This window comes from Zalophus californianus, chromosome 13 (assembly GCF_009762305.2).
Source record: "Zalophus californianus isolate mZalCal1 chromosome 13, mZalCal1.pri.v2, whole genome shotgun sequence".
NCBI lineage: Eukaryota > Metazoa > Chordata > Mammalia > Carnivora > Otariidae > Zalophus > Zalophus californianus.
The window spans coordinates 71,071,951-71,090,853 of NC_045607.1; the positions used below are offsets into that span (position 1 = coordinate 71,071,951).

The 18,903-nt window shown below is 42.5% G+C and overlaps 1 protein-coding gene across 3 annotated transcripts in view; it reads left to right on the forward strand.

The window, feature by feature from the left end:
• FRMD3 (FERM domain containing 3) overlaps window positions 1–18,903 on the forward strand; it is a 299,838-nt gene that overhangs the window by 196,004 nt on the left and 84,931 nt on the right. For all 3 annotated transcript variants that reach the window (XM_027616659.2, XM_027616657.2, XM_027616658.2), the window contains exon 6: window positions 822–945. In XM_027616659.2, the coding sequence (XP_027472460.2) occupies window positions 822–945 (124 nt within the window). The remainder of the gene's footprint in view (window positions 1–821; window positions 946–18,903) is intronic.

An 18,903-nucleotide genomic window follows, 5' to 3' on the forward strand; every position in this document is an offset into this window, starting at 1 on the left:
CATCACCTTTGCTGATCCTGGCTGTGGTTGGTGCATATTTGAGGTCCATGCTCTCCTAGACCCTCTGGGAGCTCAGAGATGTGCCAGTGTTTCTTCTTGCCTTTAAAGACCCCCTGGAGGTGCACTGTATTAGAACCCTGCAACAACCTTCATCTGGTATGGTTGCCCATGCTGAGATTTACACTCTTTAATCTGAGGAGCATTCCATTTATTTTTAAGTGCAGTCTTTCTGGGTGCCTTCATGTTGTGATTTTTTTTTTTTTTTATTGGATGCACCATACTTGTACGAATCTCAGAGCAGGCAGCTCCAGCTGTAAAATTCCTAGACTCAGAAAATCAGCTATGAAAGGAACCCTGAGGGACATTCAGTGATTTCCCACTAACATCCTAGGGAATGTTTGGAAATACTGGGGGGCATCTGTGTTGGTCACAATGTGGAGGTGTGCTACTAACACTTAGTACCTGATGGGTAGGGTGATAAATGTCCTAACATGACTTGGAAGGTCTGAAACAATAGAGAATTGATTAGCTCCTCAAATGCCAATAGTGCCCCATTGAAAAACAACTATTTAAATTCCTTTATTATATAGATGAAGAAAACAAGGCTCGAAGAGGTTGGCAAGTACCCAAGCTCATACGGCTAAATCTGAGTTAGAATATGGGCTTCTAGACACTCAGGCTGTGGTCCTCCCATGGATACAAATACATTTTGTTGGGTGAGCTTATTGCCAGCTCTTCATTTGGGTGGCAGGAACCATTCCACAAGTACCCTATTCTTGTTGTTGTTAATCCTTCTCTCTCTTATTTCTTACTGGTTACAGCTGAGCTCGGCGATTATGATCCTGATGAGCATCCTGAGAATTACATCAGTGAGTTTGAGATTTTCCCCAAGCAGTCACAGAAGCTGGAAAGAAAAATAGTGGAAATCCATAAAAATGAACTCAGGTAATAGGGGTAGACATTTGGAAGAGTGATGGGAGTGAGAAAGTATTCTTACTGCAGGGAATGTGGAAATCGTGTTGTGAAATAAGAGGATTGGTAATGTATGAGTGGATGGTTTCAGGTGGCAGAGCAATCTTTCTGGGCACTCTCAAGATCCTCCATAGCGCAGGGTCCCCTGGATGGCTGTCTATGAACCATCCACAGTTATTAGAGCCATATATTTTCCTATGGGTTTTAACCACCCTGAATTACTGTAAGTGAAATCTAAGGTAAGTAAGTAATCCTTTCTATTGTGAATTTTGCATCGCCTCTTCCTTTCCTGTGGCTGTTGCTGGAAGCTTTGACTCCAAGTAGGATGAAATCCATCAGTGAGATTTCCTTTGCTGAGCTGCTTTCAAGACGACAGATACAGTATCTGCTCTACTGCTTGTCTGTCATGTTCCAGGATGATTGTGACTAACTACAGAGTAGTAACAGTAGAAGTAGCAAAATCGCATATAGTATTCACTGTGTACCAGGCACCATTCTAAGCACTTGTTCATAGTGACTCATTTAATCTTCACAATGACTAGGAGATGGGCACCATGGTTGTTTCCATTTTACAGATGAGGAAACTGAGGCACAGAGAGATTAAGCATCTTACCCAAGCTAGCAAGTGGCAGAGTCAGGATTTGAATCCACATAGCCTGGCTCCAGAGTCTGTGCTCTTAATCCTTGTGATGCTTCTGCTCTGCATAGGCTACTAGGTATGAAATGGAGCATGGATAGGAATCATTGACAGCTTGGAATCAGGTAACTCAAGTACTCTAGTCTGTAACTAGAATTTAGATCTGTGCAAATCATGGAAAAATTCACTTTGGTAATAATGAATGTGGGTTATGTTATGACAAGTATGGATGAAGACCTGTAAGAACTGAGATGCCTCCATCTTCTGGACCTCTGGTAATTATATATACATATATATAAATAAATATTTTTATATAAGTGTGTGTGTGTGTGTGTATATATATATATATATATATATATATATATATATATATATATATAGCCACCAGATTATGAATTCTGGACAAGGAACTGTCCCCTGACAGGGAGTGCTTGAATTCCCTACTTTACGCAGGCACTCCCCCTTCTGGTGAGTCTGAGCAGAGTATACACGTGGGCATTAAAGGTGGCAGCATATTTCAGCTTTGAAAAGATGACCTTTGTTCTTAACAGATAAAGATGATTAGGCATCAAAAAATTGTACTCGTTTCAGAAAGCAACGTGTCCTCTCTACGGGTAATTTGAGAGTATTGTCTCCTAATGAAAAGCTTTGTTGAAAATACAGGACCCTGACTCCTCTTTTTACATTTTGGGGATGAGAATGGTAAATAGAGGTAAAAATAAAGGTCCAGTATTCTAGCTGAGGAGTTTGTGGATGAGCAGTGTCTGGGCAGCACAGAGTGAGAACCTCCAGGAGAGGCATCGCATCCACTGTGTGGATTGGTGGGAATGGGAATCGGGGGGTCTGCCGTGACCAGAATTTGCAGGACCTCAGATGCCGGGGACGTATGATATTAGCAAACATCTATTGAGCATTCCTGGATGCCAAAATACTGTGCTAAGAGTCCTATGTGTGTCCACTCAGTCCTCCTAAACTCTACAAGGGAGGCACTCTTGTTGCTCCCAATCCAAGGTGAAGAAAGCCCAACGTGGAGTGGATTAAGGCCTTGCCCTGTTAGCAGCAAAGTCAGGACTTGAGCCTTGCTCTTACTTGACACCGACACCCATACTCTTACCCACTCCGCTGAGCAGTTGTCTGACAATCAGGTAGTCAGTCACGTGGGTGCTGCCGAGTGATCACCATGGCAGTGGCACCAGGGGTAAGAGACTGTGAGCAGGAGGACCAGTTAGTTAGTTCTGCTCCCCAAACAAGAGATGCCATGGACCTGGAAATGAAAGAAGAGAGTTTTGAGCAACCTTACATCAAGATGGTGACCCACTGACTTTCATGAGTAAATGAGGGAATCGAAGAAGATTCCAGATTGCTTTTTTCCTAATTTTTAAAGATTTATTTATTTATTTAATTTTTTATTATGTTAATCACCGTACATTACATCATTAGTTTTTGATGTAGTGTTCCATGATTCATTGTTTGTGCATAACACCCAGTGCTCCACGCAGAATGTGCCCTCTTTAATACCCATCACCAGGCTAACCCATCCCCCCACCCCCCTCCCCTCTAGAACCCTCAGTTTGTTTTTCAGAGTTCATCGTCTCTCATGGTTCGTCTCCCCCTCCAACTTACTCCCCTTCATTCTTCCCCTCCTGCTATCTTCTTCTTTTTTTTCCTTAACATAGATTGCATTATTTGTTTCAGAAGTACAGATCTGTGATTCAACAGTCTTGCACAAGTCACAGCGCTCACCATAGCACATACCCTCCCCAGTGTCTATTACCCAGCCACCCCATCCCTCCCACCCCCCACCACTCTAGCAACCCTCAGCTTGTTTCCTGAGATTAAGAATTCCTCATATCAGTGAGGTCATATGATACATGTCTTTCTCTGATTGACTTATTTCACTCAGCATAACACCCTCCAGTTCCATCCATGTCGTTGCAAATGGCAAGATCTCGTTCCTTTTGATGGCTACATAATATTCCATTGTGTATATATACCACATCTTCTTTATCCATTCATCTGTCGATGGACATCTTGGCTCTATCCACAGTTTGGCTATTGTGGACATTGCTGCTATAAACATTGGGGTGCACGTACCCCTTCGGATCCCTACATTTGTATCTTTGTGGTAAATACCCAGTAGTGCAATTGCTGGATCGTATGGTAGCTCTATTTTCAACTGATTCAGGAACCTCCATACTGTTTTCCAGAGTGGCTGCACCAGCTTGCATTCCCACCAACAGTGTAGGAGGGTTCCCCTTTCTCCACATCCCCGCCAACATCTGTCATTTCCTGACTTGTTAATTTTCGCCATTCTGACGGGTGTGAGGTAGTATCTCATTGAGGTTTTGATTTGGATTTCCCTGATGCCGAGTGATGTTGAGCACTTTTTCATGTGTCTGTTGGCCATTTGGATGTCTTCTTTGGACAAATGTCTGTTCATGTCTTCTGCCCATTTCTTGATTGGATGATTTGTTCTTTGGGTGTTTTTGATAAGTTCTTTATAGATTTTGGATACTAGCCCTTTATCTGATATGTCATTTGCAAATATTTTCTCCCATTCTGTCGGTTGTCTTTTGGTTTTGTGGACTGTGTCTTTTGCTGTGCAAAAGCTTTTTATCTTGATGAAATCCCAATAGTTCATTTTTGCCCTTGCTTCCCTTGCCTTTGGCGATGTTTCTAGGAAGAAGTTGCTGCAGCTGAGGTCGAAGAGGTTGCTGCCTGTGTTCTCCTTTAGGATTTGGATGGACTCCTGTCTCACGTTTTGGTCTTTCAACCATTTGGAGTCTATTTTTGTGTGTGGTGTAAGGAAATGGTCCAGTTTCATTCTTCTGCATGTGGCTGTCCAGTTTTCCCAACACCATTTGTTGAAGAGACTGCCTTTTTTCCATCGGATATTCTTTCCTGCTTTGTCAAAGATTTGTTGACCATAGAGTTGAGGGTCCATTTCTGGGCTCTCTATTCTGTTCCATTGATCTAGGTGTCTGTTTTGGTGCCAGGACCATACTGTCTTGATGATGACAGCTTTGTAATAGAGCTGGAAGTCTGGAATTGTGATGCCTCCCACTTTGCTTTTCTTTTTCAATATTCCTCTGGCTATTCGGGGTCTCTTCTGGTTCCATACAAATTTTAGGATTATGTGTTCCATTTCTTTGAAAAAAGTGGATGGTATTTTGATGGGGATTGCATTGAATGTATAGATTGCTCTAGGTAGCATTGACATCTTCACAATGTTTGTTCCTCCAATCCATGAGCATGGAACGTTTTTCCATTTCTTTGTGTCTTCCTCAATTTCTTTCATGAGTATTTTATAGTTTTCTGAGTACAGCTCTTTTGCCTCTTTGGTTAAATTTATTCCTAGGTATCTTATGGTTTTGGATGCAGTTGTAAATGGGATCGACTCCTTGATTTGTCTCTCTTCTGTCTTGTTGTTTGTGTATAGGAATGCCACTGATTTCTGTGCATTGATTTTATAACCTGCTACTTTACTGAATTCCTGTATGAGTTCTAGCAGTTTTGGGGTGGAGTCTTTTGGGTTTTCCACATACAGTATCATATCATCTGCAAAGAGTGAGAGTTTGACTTCCTCCTTGCCGATTTGGATGCCTTTGATTTCTTTTTGTTGTCTGATTGCCGTGGCTAGGACTGCTAATACTATGTTGAATAGCAGTGGTGATAATGGACATCCCTGCCGCGTTCCTGACCTTAGGGGGAAAGCTCTTAGCTTTTCCCCATTGAGAATGATATTTGCTGTAGGTTTTTCATAGATGGCTTTTATGATATTGAGGTATGTACCCTCTATCCCTATACTCTGAAGAGTTTTGATCAAGAAAGGATGCTGTACTTTGTCAAATGCTTTTTCTGCATCTATGGAGAGGATCATATGATTCTTGTTCTTTCTTTTGTTAATGTATTGTTTCATGTTGATTGATTTGCGGATGTTGAACCAACCTTGCAGCCCAGGGATAAATCCCACTTGGTCCTGGTGAATAATCCTTTTAATGGACTGTTAGATCCTATTGGCTAGTATTTTGGTGAGAAATTTTGCATCCATGTTCATCAAGGATATTGGTCTGTAATTCTCCTTTTTGATGGGGTCTTTGGTTTTGGGATCAAGGTAATGGTGGCCTCATAAAACGAGTTTGGAAGTTTTCCTTCCATTTCTATTTTTTTGGAACAGTTTCAGGAGAATAGGTATTAATTCTCCTTTAAATGTTTGGTAGAATTCCCCTGGGAAGCCATCTGGCCCAGCGCTTTTGTTTGTTGGGAGATTGTTGATGACTGCTTCACTTTCCTTAGGGGTTATAGGTCTCTTCAGGTTTTCTCTTTCTTCCTGGTTCAATTTTGTAGTGGATACATCTCTAGGAGTGCACCCATTTCTTCCAGGTTATCTAATTTGCTGGCATAGAGTTGCTCATGATATGTTCTTATAATTGTTTGTATTTCTTTGGTGTTGGTTGTGATCTCTCCTCTTTCATTCATGATTTTGTTGATTTGGGTCATTTCTCTTTTCTTTTTGATAAGTCTGGCCAGGGGTTTATCAATCTTGTTAATTCTTGCAAAGAACCAGCTCCTAGTTTCATTGATCTGTTCTCCTGTTCTTTTGGTTTCTATTTCATTGATTTCTGCTCTGATCTTGATTATTTCTCTTCTCCTGCTGGGTTTAGGCTTTATTTGCTGTTCTTTCTCCAGCTCCTTTAGGTGTAGGGTTAGGTTGTGTATTTGAGACCTTTCTTGTTTCTTGAGAAAGGCTTGTATTGATATATACTTTCCTCTCAGGACTGCCTTTGCTGTATCCCAAAGATGTTGAACCGTTGTGTTTTCATTTTCATTCTTTCCATGGATTTTTTAAATTTTTCTTTAATTTCCTGGTTGACCCATTCATTCTTTAGTAGGATGCTCTTTAGCCTCCATGTATTTGAGTTCTTTCTGACTTTCCTCTTGTGATTGAGTTCTAGTTTCAAAGCACTGTGGTCTGAAAATATGCAGGGAATGATCCCAAACTTTTGGTACCGGTTGAGACCTGATTTGTGACCTAGGATGTGATCAATTCTGGAGAATGTTCCATGGGCACTAGAGAAGAATGTGTATTCCGTTGCTTTGGGATGGAATGTTCTGAATATGTCTGTGAAGTCCATTTGGTCCAGTGTGTCATTTAAAGTCTTTATTTCCTTGTTGATCTTTTGCTTAGATGATGTGTCCATTTCAGTCAAGGGGGTGTTAAAGTCCCCCACTATTATTGTATTGTTGTCAATGTGTTTCTTTGCTTTTGTTATTAATTGCCTTATATAATTGGCTGCTCCCATGTTAGGGGCATAGATATTTACAATTGTTAGATATTCTTGTTGGATAGACCCTTTAAGTAGGATATAGTGTCCTTCTTCATCTCTTATTACAGTCTTTGTTTTAAAATCTAATTTGTCTGATATAAGGATTGCCACTCCAGCTTTCTTTTGGTGTCCATTAGCATGGTAAATGGTTTTCCACCCCCTCACTTTCAATGTGGGGGTGTCTTTGGGTCTAAAATGAGTCTCTTGCAGACAGCATATGGATGGGTCTTGTTTTTTAATCCAATCTGATAGCCTGTGTCTTTTGATTGGGGCATTGAGCCCATTTAACATTCAGGGTAACTATTGAAAGGTATGAATTTAGTGCCATTGTATTGCCTGTAAGGTGACTGTTACTGTATGTTGTCTGTGTTCCTTTCTGATCTATGCTGCTTTTAGGGTCTCTCTTTGCTTAGAGGACCCCTTTCAATATTTCTTGGAGGGCTGGTTTTGTGTTTGCAAATTCCCTTAGTTTTTGTTTGTCCTGGAAGCTTTTTATCTCTCCTTCAATTTTCAATGAGAGCCTAGCTGGATATAGTATTCTTGGCTGCATATTTTTCTCCTTTAGTGCTCTGAAGATATCATGCCAGTCCTTTCTGGCCTGCCAGGTCTCTGTGGATAGGTCTATTGCCAGTCTAATGTTTCTACCATTGTAGGTTACATATCTCTTCTCCAGAGCTGCTCTCAAGATTTTCTCTTTGTCTCTGAGACTCGTAAGTTTTACTATTAGATGTCGGGGTGTTGACCTATTTTTATTGATTTTGAGAGGGGTTCTCTGTGCCTCCTGGATTTTGATGCCTGTTTCCTTCCCCACATTAGGGAAGTTCTCTGCTATTATTTGCTCCAATATACCTTCTGCCCCTCTCTCTCTTTCTTCTTTTTCTGGGATCCCAATTATTCTAATGTTGTTTCATCTTATCGTATCGTTTCTCTCGAATTCTGCCCTCGTGATCCTGTAGTTGTTTCTCTCTCTTTTTCTCAGCCTCTTTATTTTCCATCATTTGGTCTTCTATATCGCTGATTCTCTCTTCTGCCTCATTTATCCTAGCAGTTAGTGCCCCCATTTTTTATTGCACCTCATTAATAGCGTTTTTGATTTCTACTTGGTTAGATTTTAGTTCTTTTATTTCTCCACAAAGGATTTCTCTAATAACTTCCACACTTTTTTCAAGCGCAGCTAGTATCTTTAAAGTCATGATTCTGAACTCTAGGTCCGACATCGTACTAATGTCCGTATTGAGTAGGTCCCTGGCAGATGGTACTACCTACTACCTCTTGTTCTTTTTGCTGAGATGATTTTTTTCGTTTGTCATTTTGTCCAGAGGAGAATAGATGAATGAGAGAACAAAATGCCAACAGGTTAACAACGTCCCCAGCAAATATACTCTATACAAATCAGAAAAGACCTGAATCCAGGGGAAAAGAAAGAGAAAGAAAGAAAAAAGAAAGAAAAAGAAAAAAAGATAAAGATAAAAACAAACAAAAACAGAACAAAACAAAAAAAACAGAATATGATCAAATGTGATCAGGCTAGTGCACAGATCAGTGCCACACACTAGATTTTGGGCATATTTTGGTCTGTTAGAAGAAAGTGCCTCCTAAAATTTTAAAGGAAGAAAGACTTATATATGTACAAAATAAGGGTTGATACAATGAAGGGATGGAAGATGACTGTGAAGATGAAAATTATAAAAGATTTTATAAAAAGAATTGATAAGAAGTTGTTTGAAAAAAGAAAGAAGATTTAAAAAAAAAGAAAAAGGGAGAGAATGTGATCATGCAGGAGACTAGAACAAAGCCGTACACTAGTGATTTAGGGTATATTTTTATCCATTAGAAGAAACTGTATCTCAAAATTTTAAAGAGAGAAGAACTTATATATATATGCCAAAAATAAGGGTAACTACTATGAAGGGATAAAGTATGACTCTAAAAATGAAAAATAAAAAATATTTTTTTAAAAAAGTGATTGATGTTGAAAAAGGGAAAAAGAAAAAAAAACAGCTAAAAATATTAACTTTGAAAAACTAATGAATCATGGTAAAAAGCCATGAATTCTATGTGCAGTATTCCCCTAGCGCTGGAGTTCTCCCGTTCTCCTTGATCGGTAAACTTGGGTCTTGGCTTGCTGGCTGTTCGTGCTGATCTTCTGGGGGAGGGGCCTGTTGCCTTGGTTCCCAAATGTCTTTGCCGGAGGCGGAATTGCCCCACCCTTGACAGTCCGGACTAAGCAAGCTGCTCGGGTTTGCTCTCAAGAGCTTTTTTGTTCCCTGCAAGCTCTCGGTACAGCTTTGGAGGACCAGAGTGAAAATGGTGGCCTCCCAATCTCCGCTCGGAGGAGCTGAGAACTCAGGGCCCCACTCCTCATGAGCCTCCAGAGAAAAGCAGTCAATCACTCCCATCTCCCCGGTCTCCAGCCGCACTCTGTGCTCACCCGGCCTGTGACCGAGCGTTTCTATCTCTGGCACCCGACCCTGTGTGGAGTCTCCAAACCCAGCAGATCCCTGCGGTGCGCTCCCACACCGCTCCTCCCAGGGAGGAAGGGGAGTCTCCCCGGATCTGCCGCTTGTTGGGTCCCTGCTGGAGGAGCAGTGGCCCGACTGGGCCGCGGATCACAGTTTATGGCAACCCCGAGCTGAGAGCCCGCGCCTCGGCTCCGTCTCTGCATACCTGGGAGCTCCGATACCTGGGAGCTCTGCCGCACTCAGGCACCCCCGGTCTTTCTGTGACCCCGAGGGTCCTGAGACCACACTGTCCCGTGAGGGTTCCACCCCCCCGCTTAGCCACTGGAGCGACGTCCCTCCACGGAGCTGACTTCTAAAAGTTCCGATTTTGTGCTCCGCGGCTCTAGCACTTGCCAGAAGCGGCCGACGGAGGCCCCCTCCCCCACCGTCTATCCTCCCGAATATTGCCTCGGATTCACTTCTCCGCACGTCCTACCTTCCAGTAAGTGGTCGCTTCTCTGTTCAGAGAGTTGTTGCTACTCTCTTCTTTGATCTCCTGTTGAGTTTGTAGGTGTTCAGAATGGTTTGATCCCTATTCAGCTGAATTCCTGAGACCAGATGAAATCCAGGTCTCCTACTCCTCCGCCATTTTGCTCCGCGCCCCGCCCCCCCATTGGTTTTTATAATCAGAAAGCTGTAGGTTGGACCTCGTGCCCACACCTGCCTTTGTTGATAACCCTGAAGGTTGTCGTCCTACACCAGGGAGAGCAGGGTGGTCATCAGTCAGCCATGGGTTATAGATCTTGGATGTGAATGCCATGGCTTGATCAAAGCTGGGCTGTTCTGGAGCACTGTGCATTTGTAACATCCAGAAAGCTCCTGTGAAGAAGTCAGAATTATATGTTGAAGGACAAAACAGCCAGAAATTATGTGACATTGCATGGAGAGGTGCAGAGGGTATTTTCCTCTGAATTTTTGCTCATCCTCAAGTAGTTGTGCCTTTCCTTCTGCATCAGTGCAGCAGAGAGAGATTATAGGTTTGGATGGGAAGATAAGAAAGAGCAGAACAAGCTGACAGTGCAGAGGGGGGAGAGATTTTCTAGAATTGGTTGGAAACCTGCCATAGAGTCTGAGGTTACTCTGGGGGTTCAGTGGGCCCTTTGCATGCAGGTTGTGAAAGTGTTGACTTTTCTGGTGTGGGAAATTGGACCTTTGGTTGGATTGCTTTGCCAACCCAACAGTGTCAGGAAGGAGTTGTAGATGGAAGAGAACCATATGCGTCTGTACCAAGGTGATACCATCTTACTCTCCAAGGTCATCCCAGCACACATGACCCTCCCACACAACAAAGGGATAATGTGTGATCATTGAACCGTTGTCAGAGAAACTACCTGAGAGGATTCAGCTGGCCTTTGTTGGGGTTTGAGAGGCCCCAAAACTTAACCTCCTGCTTCATGCCTGGTTTCTGAACCAGTGGAGAAAGGAAACAAGAGATGGCAGGCATGACACAAATTATAGCAGGAATGGTGATGATGATTTACAGTGAGATAAACATACTTCCCTGTGTGGGTTCACAAACTTTCTTCTGCCTTTTAATTTGATTGGAATTGCTCTCCTCTGTGCTTTCTTTCTTTCTTTCTTTCTTTTTTTTTAAATATTTTATTTATTTATTTGACAGAGAGAGACACAGCAGGAGAAGGAACACAAGCAGGGGGAGTGGGAGAGGGAGAGGCAGGCTTCCCACGGAGCAGGGAGCCCGATGCGGGGCTCGATCCCAGGACCCTGGGATCATGACCTGAGCCGAAGGCGGATGCTTAACAACTGAACCACCCAGGTGCCCCTCCTCTGTGATTTCTGAGGAAGGGACTAAAGCTGCGATTCTTGGGGAAAAAAGTAGCCAGGGAGGAAGAAGAACCTCTCTCTCTGGGAGGCTACACGGTGCTTGAAGATAGAACGAAGATGGCATGATAGACAGCCATGAATAAGGAAGTTCTTTAGGGGGAAGAAAGAGAGACTCCCTGGAATTTTGAGGTGCTTGAAAATAGAAGACCAAGAGTATAGTTAGAATTTCCGTCAACTTAGATTCCTTTAGGTGTTAAGAGATTTGTAAATGAAGTTTAGAATTTATGGTTGGGCCAACTTTGCTTCCTCAAATGTGCCATCTGAACAGGAGGGTAGGGTAGGGAGAAGTGACAGTTTTATAAATGTAATAACATAGTTATCAATCATCTTTATATTAGTCATGAAAAACTAGATTTTACTGAGGAAACAACCCCCAAATTTCAGTGTTTAGAATAAGCGAGGCTTATTGTTTGTTCTGCTATGTGTCTACCAGATGTCAGGTGGAAGTCTCTACTCACCACTGTCACTCAGGACACTGACAGGTTTGAATTTGCCAGTTGTTGAGCCAGAGGGAAAAGAGAGTTCTGGAAGTTCTTGCTTCAGCTTGGAAGTAACACTTGTCACTTCCACTTAACCATTGTGGCCATAACGAGTCACATGGTTCTACCTAATGGCAAGGAAGATGAAAATTGGAGATAGCTGGCAAACAGCTCTTAATGACCCTTGCAATCTCATTAACTAATAGACCTTTTTAATTAACCTTTTTTATTAAAAAACTTTAAAAAATTTATTTGGGAGAGAGAGGGAGAGCACAAGAGGGAGGAGCAGAGGCAAAGACTCCCTGCTGAGCAGAGAGCCCGATGTGGGGCTTGATCCCAGGACCCTACATCTGACCCGAAGGCAGATGCTTAACTGAGCCACCCAGGTGCCCCCCAAAACTTTATTTTTTAGATTCACAGCAAAATCAAGTGGAAGGTACAGAGATTTCCCCTATTCTCCCTGCATAGCCTCTCCCATTATCAACATCCCCACCAGAGTGGTGCATTTGTTGCAATTGATTAACTGACCCTGACACATCATTATCACCCACAATCCATAGTTTGCCTTAGGGTTCACTCTGGGTGTTGTACATTCTATGGACAATAGTATAAGGACATGTATCCACCATTATAGTATCATGCAGAATGGTTTCACTGCCCTAAAAATCCTCTCTGCTCTGCCTGTTCCTCTCTCCCTCTGCCACAACCACTGGCAAACACTGATCTTTTAACTGTCTCCATAGTTTTGCCTTTGGCAGAATATCATGTCATTAGAATCCTATAGTATGCAGCCTTTTCAGATTCTCTTCTTTCACTTAGCCAAAATGTATATAAAGTCTCTCTATGTGTTTTCATCCGTAGCTCATTCCTTGCTGAATAATATTCCATTGCCGGAATGTTCCACAGTTTATCCACTCACCTACTGAAGGACATCTTGGATGCTTCCAAGCTTTGGCAATTATGAAATAAGGCTGCTATAAACATTCATGTGCAGGCCTTTTGTGTAGACATAAATTTTCAACTTCTTTGACAAATACCAAGGGACACAGTTGCTGGATTGTACCGTGAGAGTATGTTTAGTTTCAAAAGAAATCCTCAAACTGTCTTCCAAAGTGGCTGCATTCCCACCAGCAATGAATGAGAGTTTCTCTTGTCCCTGTACATCCTCACCAGCCTTTGGCATTTTCGGTGGTCTTGATTTTGGTCACTCTGATAGGTGTGCAGTGAAAGTGCTTTATTCAGAAAGATTTTATAGAGGCATCGTTGGGTCTTCTAATATCCTGTAAACTAGAAGATGTGGGGATGTATGATTTGCATTATCGAATAGATGTTAGTGCGAAAACTCACTGAGGCTGAATGATTCTTCTAGATCAGCGTAGATGATATGGTATCTGTATCTATATATCCATTTATCTGTATATCTATCATCTATCTATCTATCATCTATCTACTATCTATCTTTCTATCTATATTGGCTTTCTGGGCCGCATAGTCTCTATTGCAACCACTTAGCTCTGTTTTTGTAGAGCAAAAGAAGACAAAGGCAACACCTGAATTAGTGGGCTACAATTCAGTGGAACTTGATTGACAAAACAGATGATGGGCCAGATTTGACCTGTGGGTTCTAGTTTGTGGACTTCTAGACACATGGCAGAGCAGGTCTGGAATTAATTTCTGCTTCACTGCCTGCATCTGTAGATAATTTTAAGACAAAAGAGCCATATTTGTTTTTAAGACCATGTATAAGGGAGAATCTTATAATTTACAGATTTCATTTGAATTTGGTACCAGAGATGAGGTCCTAGCATGGGGATGGCTTAGAAATAGGTTATTTCTCCTTCCAGAGCCCTCTGGTGGCTGGAAGAGGCTGTTGCCAACAATCCCTAGGGATGTGACCATTCTCTTATTTTTGACTGTCCTGGTTACTGTTTTCCAGACAGCTTTAATCACAGCCATGTGGGTTGGAAGGGAATCCCCTTTCCATTAGTTCTGAGGGTGCCCAGAGGGGGTTGAAGATCAAGAATATGAGTGATTTCACTATCAGGAACGAGGCTTCTCTGAAGGTGATCCTAGAGTTTTTACTCAGCAAGTTCTCTCAATACCAGTTTGTCAGGTTTCTCATTAGTGGCAAAGACATTTGGACTAGCTTCAGGCACAGGTCATCAGCTGTCAAATATTCAAAAATCTCACTTGGTGGTGAAGTGGTTTTGATTTTATTCCTTGCCCTTAAAGAGCAGAAAAATCATCCAATTAGCTACCATCATAATGATCTGATGCAGTGAGGCTTGTGCTGGAAGCAATAATGATACTGAGTGGGCTTCAAACAGAATCATTTTCTTTTTTTATTTCTCAAGATTCACATTCTCTGTAAATCATGTGCATCCTGGCAGGGATATATAGTTTCAAAAATGTCTGGCTTTCCTAGAGATAAGTGACCTGCTATGATAAATACCCTCTACCTGTGCTTCTGATGAACAGATCACAAGAGCCCCCTTGGGAAATGTTTTTGTGCAGTTTGGGGAAGAGTGTTTATTATGTGATAGGAAAATGGGAAAGATCAGATTACTTTACAACTTCTAATCTTTCTGGAGATGTGCTTTCCATCATTTCCACTCCCCCCTTCATGTGTCCTTTCCCTTCTCAAGTCTCTCATTTTATTTTATTTTTTTAAAGATTTTATTTTTGTCAGAGAGCGAGAGCACAAGCAGGGGGAAGAGCAGGCAGAGGGAGAAGCAGGCTCCCTGCTGAGCAAGGAGCCCCACGATCCCAAGACCCTAGAATCATGACCTGAGCCAAAGTCAGATGCTTAGCTGACTGAGCCACCCAAGTGTCCCATCGAGTCTCTCATTTTAAAACGCCAGAATCTCTCTCCCTGGTGGGTTATCAAATCCATTTCCATTCTCTGTTGTTATTTGGCATAGGAATTGGAAGAGGGAATTACTTGGCATCACATGTTCCTCCTATAAAAACTGAATCGTTGTATTATGTGGCCTGGAGTCAAGGACATTTCTGGGGAGGGTTGGGCCAGGGGCAACTCATGTATGCACCCAAGCCATCAACGCTGTTACACAGGTAAAATCTGGCTACAGTGACTTGAAAGGAGAAAGAGCAATGTCACCAAAGTGCAGCATGGCTTTGAAGAAAGAGGGAGGGATAGTATTGATAGCTTGAATCAGCCATGACTTAATACATGCATAGTCAAAAACTTTTTGAACTTTAGGTGAACTTATAACAGTATATCCATCCATCCAACCCTCTCTCCATCCACATACCCATCTATGATTCATCCATGCATCTGTCTGTCCATCCATCCATGCACCCATTCATGATTCATGCATACATCCATTTGTTCATCTATTCATGTAACAAGTAATTATTAAAAGGCAACTCTGGGTCAGGAACTGTGGAAGTATTGAGTGACCTAGCCCACTGATCTTCAACTGCTTTACCACCAAGCTGGGAGCCCCTTCATCATCTATACTCCCCCATGACCTCATGCTTTCAAAGATTTTATCTAAAAAACAATACTCACAAAGTAACAATTAATTTACTTCCTAATTTTTATTAGTCATACACAGCTACAACTACCACCTGGAGGCTTTGCATATCCAGAGGTCACTAGCCACAAGCCAAAAACTTGACACCCAATTATTACTCTTACAGGACTCTTAGAGTCCAGAGCAGGGGTTATAAAGTGACAGTTGTTGAATTACATTGCGACCCAGATATATGTTCTTTGGGCCAAATGAGTTTTTAAAAAATGGAATCAGTTGCCAGAAAGTCCCAGCTTTTCTTGCACCTAGGAGATTTGGTAACACTAGGCCTTCCCCTATGTGGCAACACACAGCTGGAGCTAAGCCACAGTGCTCTGTAAGAGATTCATTTGCTCTCCAAATTGCCACCATCCCTGCTTGGCCGGTTAACCTTCTGCCTCCATTGGTATTGAGTTTGGGACCACCTTCTTGGACCAGTAAGGATCAGATGCCTGAGAAATTAATTTATCCAAGGCCCTACAATTAGGAAGCAATAGACCTTGACCTGAAACCTGTGTTTTCCTATACAGTGCTCTGACATCTTCCTAAGTGACTGCTCTCCTGCAAGTCTTGTCCTTGTCTGGCCTCAGACCATTACCCTTGTCTCCCTCATAGCATGGCAGTTACCCGGATTAGAAGTGTTCTATCTAATGCTCTCATAGGGCTAGTTCCTAATGGTCCCCAAGGCGTTTGTAAGAGATCCTGTTCCTCTCTAAACAATTAGAAGTGACAGACTGGAGACTCTCCTAGTTAGGATGTAGAAAAGCCTGAGACATTCATCTCCCCCAACACCAAGGTAACACAACAAGCTACATAAACTACAAAATCATAGTTTTGAAACCAGTCTGAGAGCAAAGAAACCTAAATACCGAAATCCAGAATGTCCTTCCTAGGACAGTGGAGACCTGCACTTGCTTTCACTTCTGATGGTGTGGGAGGAGGGCGACGAATATGTCATAGGTAGGGTCAAGGGGAACTGGCCAAATCTTCGGCCAGCTTTCCATGGCCATGAGTGGGCTGACTTAACTGGCTGGGATCTCAGAGACTCCAGCTGCAGAGTGAATTGCATTTTCCCACCTCCATTTGGCCCTAGGCCTTCACCAAGAGAAGAGGGAAAAAGTCAGACGGGGCCGGAGAGCTGAGTGAAATTCCTTGGAGGCCCTCCAGACTTTTAGCCAGGGTTAGGGTAGCTCTTGCCAACAGCAGGGAAAGGACCACAAGGAGGTCCTTCTGGAGTGCTGAGAGCCAGCGACGGGGCTGGAGAGCAAAGGAGTCTCCCTGAAGCTCAAAAAGTTGAGAGCAAGGCTGTAAAGCATAGAGAACTTTCCAGAGTCTAATGGGTGCTAAGATCCCAAGCCCTGCTGAAGGGTAAGTTCCGAGAGCATTCTCAAGCATTTGAAGCCAGTGGTGAGTAAACTCTAACTAGAGTTGCAACTAAGCTAAATCTAAGCAAAGTTGCAACCAAGTTACAGCAAAACCTAACCTAACTCAGGTTGAGAGTTCTACTTTGCTGAGTTTAATTTTGCAACGCAAAGACCCAAATGGATTAGGTGGAGCTAAATCCACCCTTTCCTGCCAACCGTGCTCTAAGCAATCCAGGTCCTTGCTGGCAAGACGCACACCTTATTTAATTAATGTACATTGATGATATGCACAATTAATGTATACTAATAATTTGCCCTCATTCTTAGGATGCTGTACATTTTTGTAGTCTATGTAGTGATATGCTAAGGGAGGATCAATAAAAGAGTGTTCCTTTTGGCAAAAAGAATACCAGATAGGCAGAAGGGGGACGTGATTACTCGACCTCACCTAATTTATTAGAAAAGCATATTTTTTTAAAGATTTTATTTATTTATTTGAGAGAGAGAGGATGAGAGAGAGCATGAGAGGGAAGAGGGCCAGAGGGAGAAGCAGACTCCCTGCTGAGCAGGGAGCCCGATGCGGGACTCGATCCCGGGACTCCAGGATCATGACCTGAGCCAAAGGCAGTCGCTCAACCAACTGAGCCACCCAGGTGCCCAGAGAAGCATATTTTTAAAGAATTGTTAGCTCTTAAAGAATTCAACTAATCACTGGTCTTTACATCTAAATGTCTCGTTAGAGACACTGTTAATCTTAGTAGAACAGCTCCTGATGCAAGATTTAAGGGATAGAAAATCATTACCTTCCATTACCAGAGTTTTTGCCAGAAACAAACGTCCAATGGGAGATCTGAGGGGGCAAACAAAAAAGTTTAGTTGGCCTTAGTGTCTTCTTGAAAACCTGATCATTAAATGCTTCCTTCCTTGGTGAGTCAGGGAGACTCAGTTTCTAGTGCCATTAGGGTCTCCATCTTTCCTCCATTGGTTTTGAACCATTTTCCTACTCTGAATATTTGCAGTTAGCCTTTCTCTGTGTGTGACTTCTTAGATGAAGTCTTTTCAGTGCTTAGCTGTTGGAGATCTGCAGTCAAACCCAAAGCAAAGGATACCAATTTGAGGACTTTTATTTTAAAGAGGGGTCTTTGTTTTGCTGTGACTATCTTGACATGCTTCCTGACATTTCCCCCACTGTCATAATTCTAATTTTAGTCACATGCAGGGCTAGCAGGGGAACAGATGCCATTCTGAGGGTGAGGAGAGACCATGCTCTGTGCCAGGCACTATTCTAATGGCTTTTCATCTGTCAGCTGCTTACTGTATACACCAAATCTTCATGGTAGGTACTATTTTTATCTTCATTTTTTGGAATCAAGGAACTTTAGATTTAGCAGTTCTCCATTCCTGTGTGCAGTTCCTAGCTCAGGGCTCAGCAAACTTTTTCTACACTAGGCCACTTAGTAAATACTTTAGGCTGTGCAGAACATAGGATTTCTGTTGCAATTAATCAGTCTTGCCTTTGGAGTATGACCGCATCCATAGGCAGTATGCAAACAGATGGGTGTGGCTGTGTTCCAATAAGAATTTACTGGTCCTGAAATTTGAATGTCATATAATTTTCATGGTCATGGCATTACCATTCTTTGTTCGATTGTTTTAAACCATTTAAAAATGGAAAAACCAATCTTAGCTCAAGGGCTGTGCGAAACCTGGCAGTGGTCGGGATTCAGCCTGCAGGCTTTAGTCTGGGGATCTCTGACCTAGATTAAAATTGAGACCTCGCTGCTCTCCCATCAAGTCTGACTATCAGGCACCTGGGGTGGATTGCCTCATCACCAATAAGAAGCAATGTTTAGAATTTGAAAGAGGCTCTCTCTAAGAACTGAAGGAAACCATGTCATTTTGACATGCTCGGCCATGGCACGTAGGAGGGCACTCACATGGCTCTGGACCATATCATGTTGGTAGTGATGGTGGCGCAGGCACTGAGATGTGCTTTGGAACCAAGCAGACTTGGATTTGAACCCCATTTCTGCATTTACTAGCCAAGTAACTTTGAGCAAGTTACTTTTCCTTTCTGAGTGTCAGAATCCTCATCTACAAAAGGAGGATAAGAAGTCCTCCTTTATGAATCTTCCCATTGCTTGGACAACATAAATGATTATGTATTGCTCAGAACAGTAGAGCTTAGTAAAAAGTGGCCCTGCATGCATATCTATGAGGTTCCTGACCAATTCTGTTTAGTACAGCA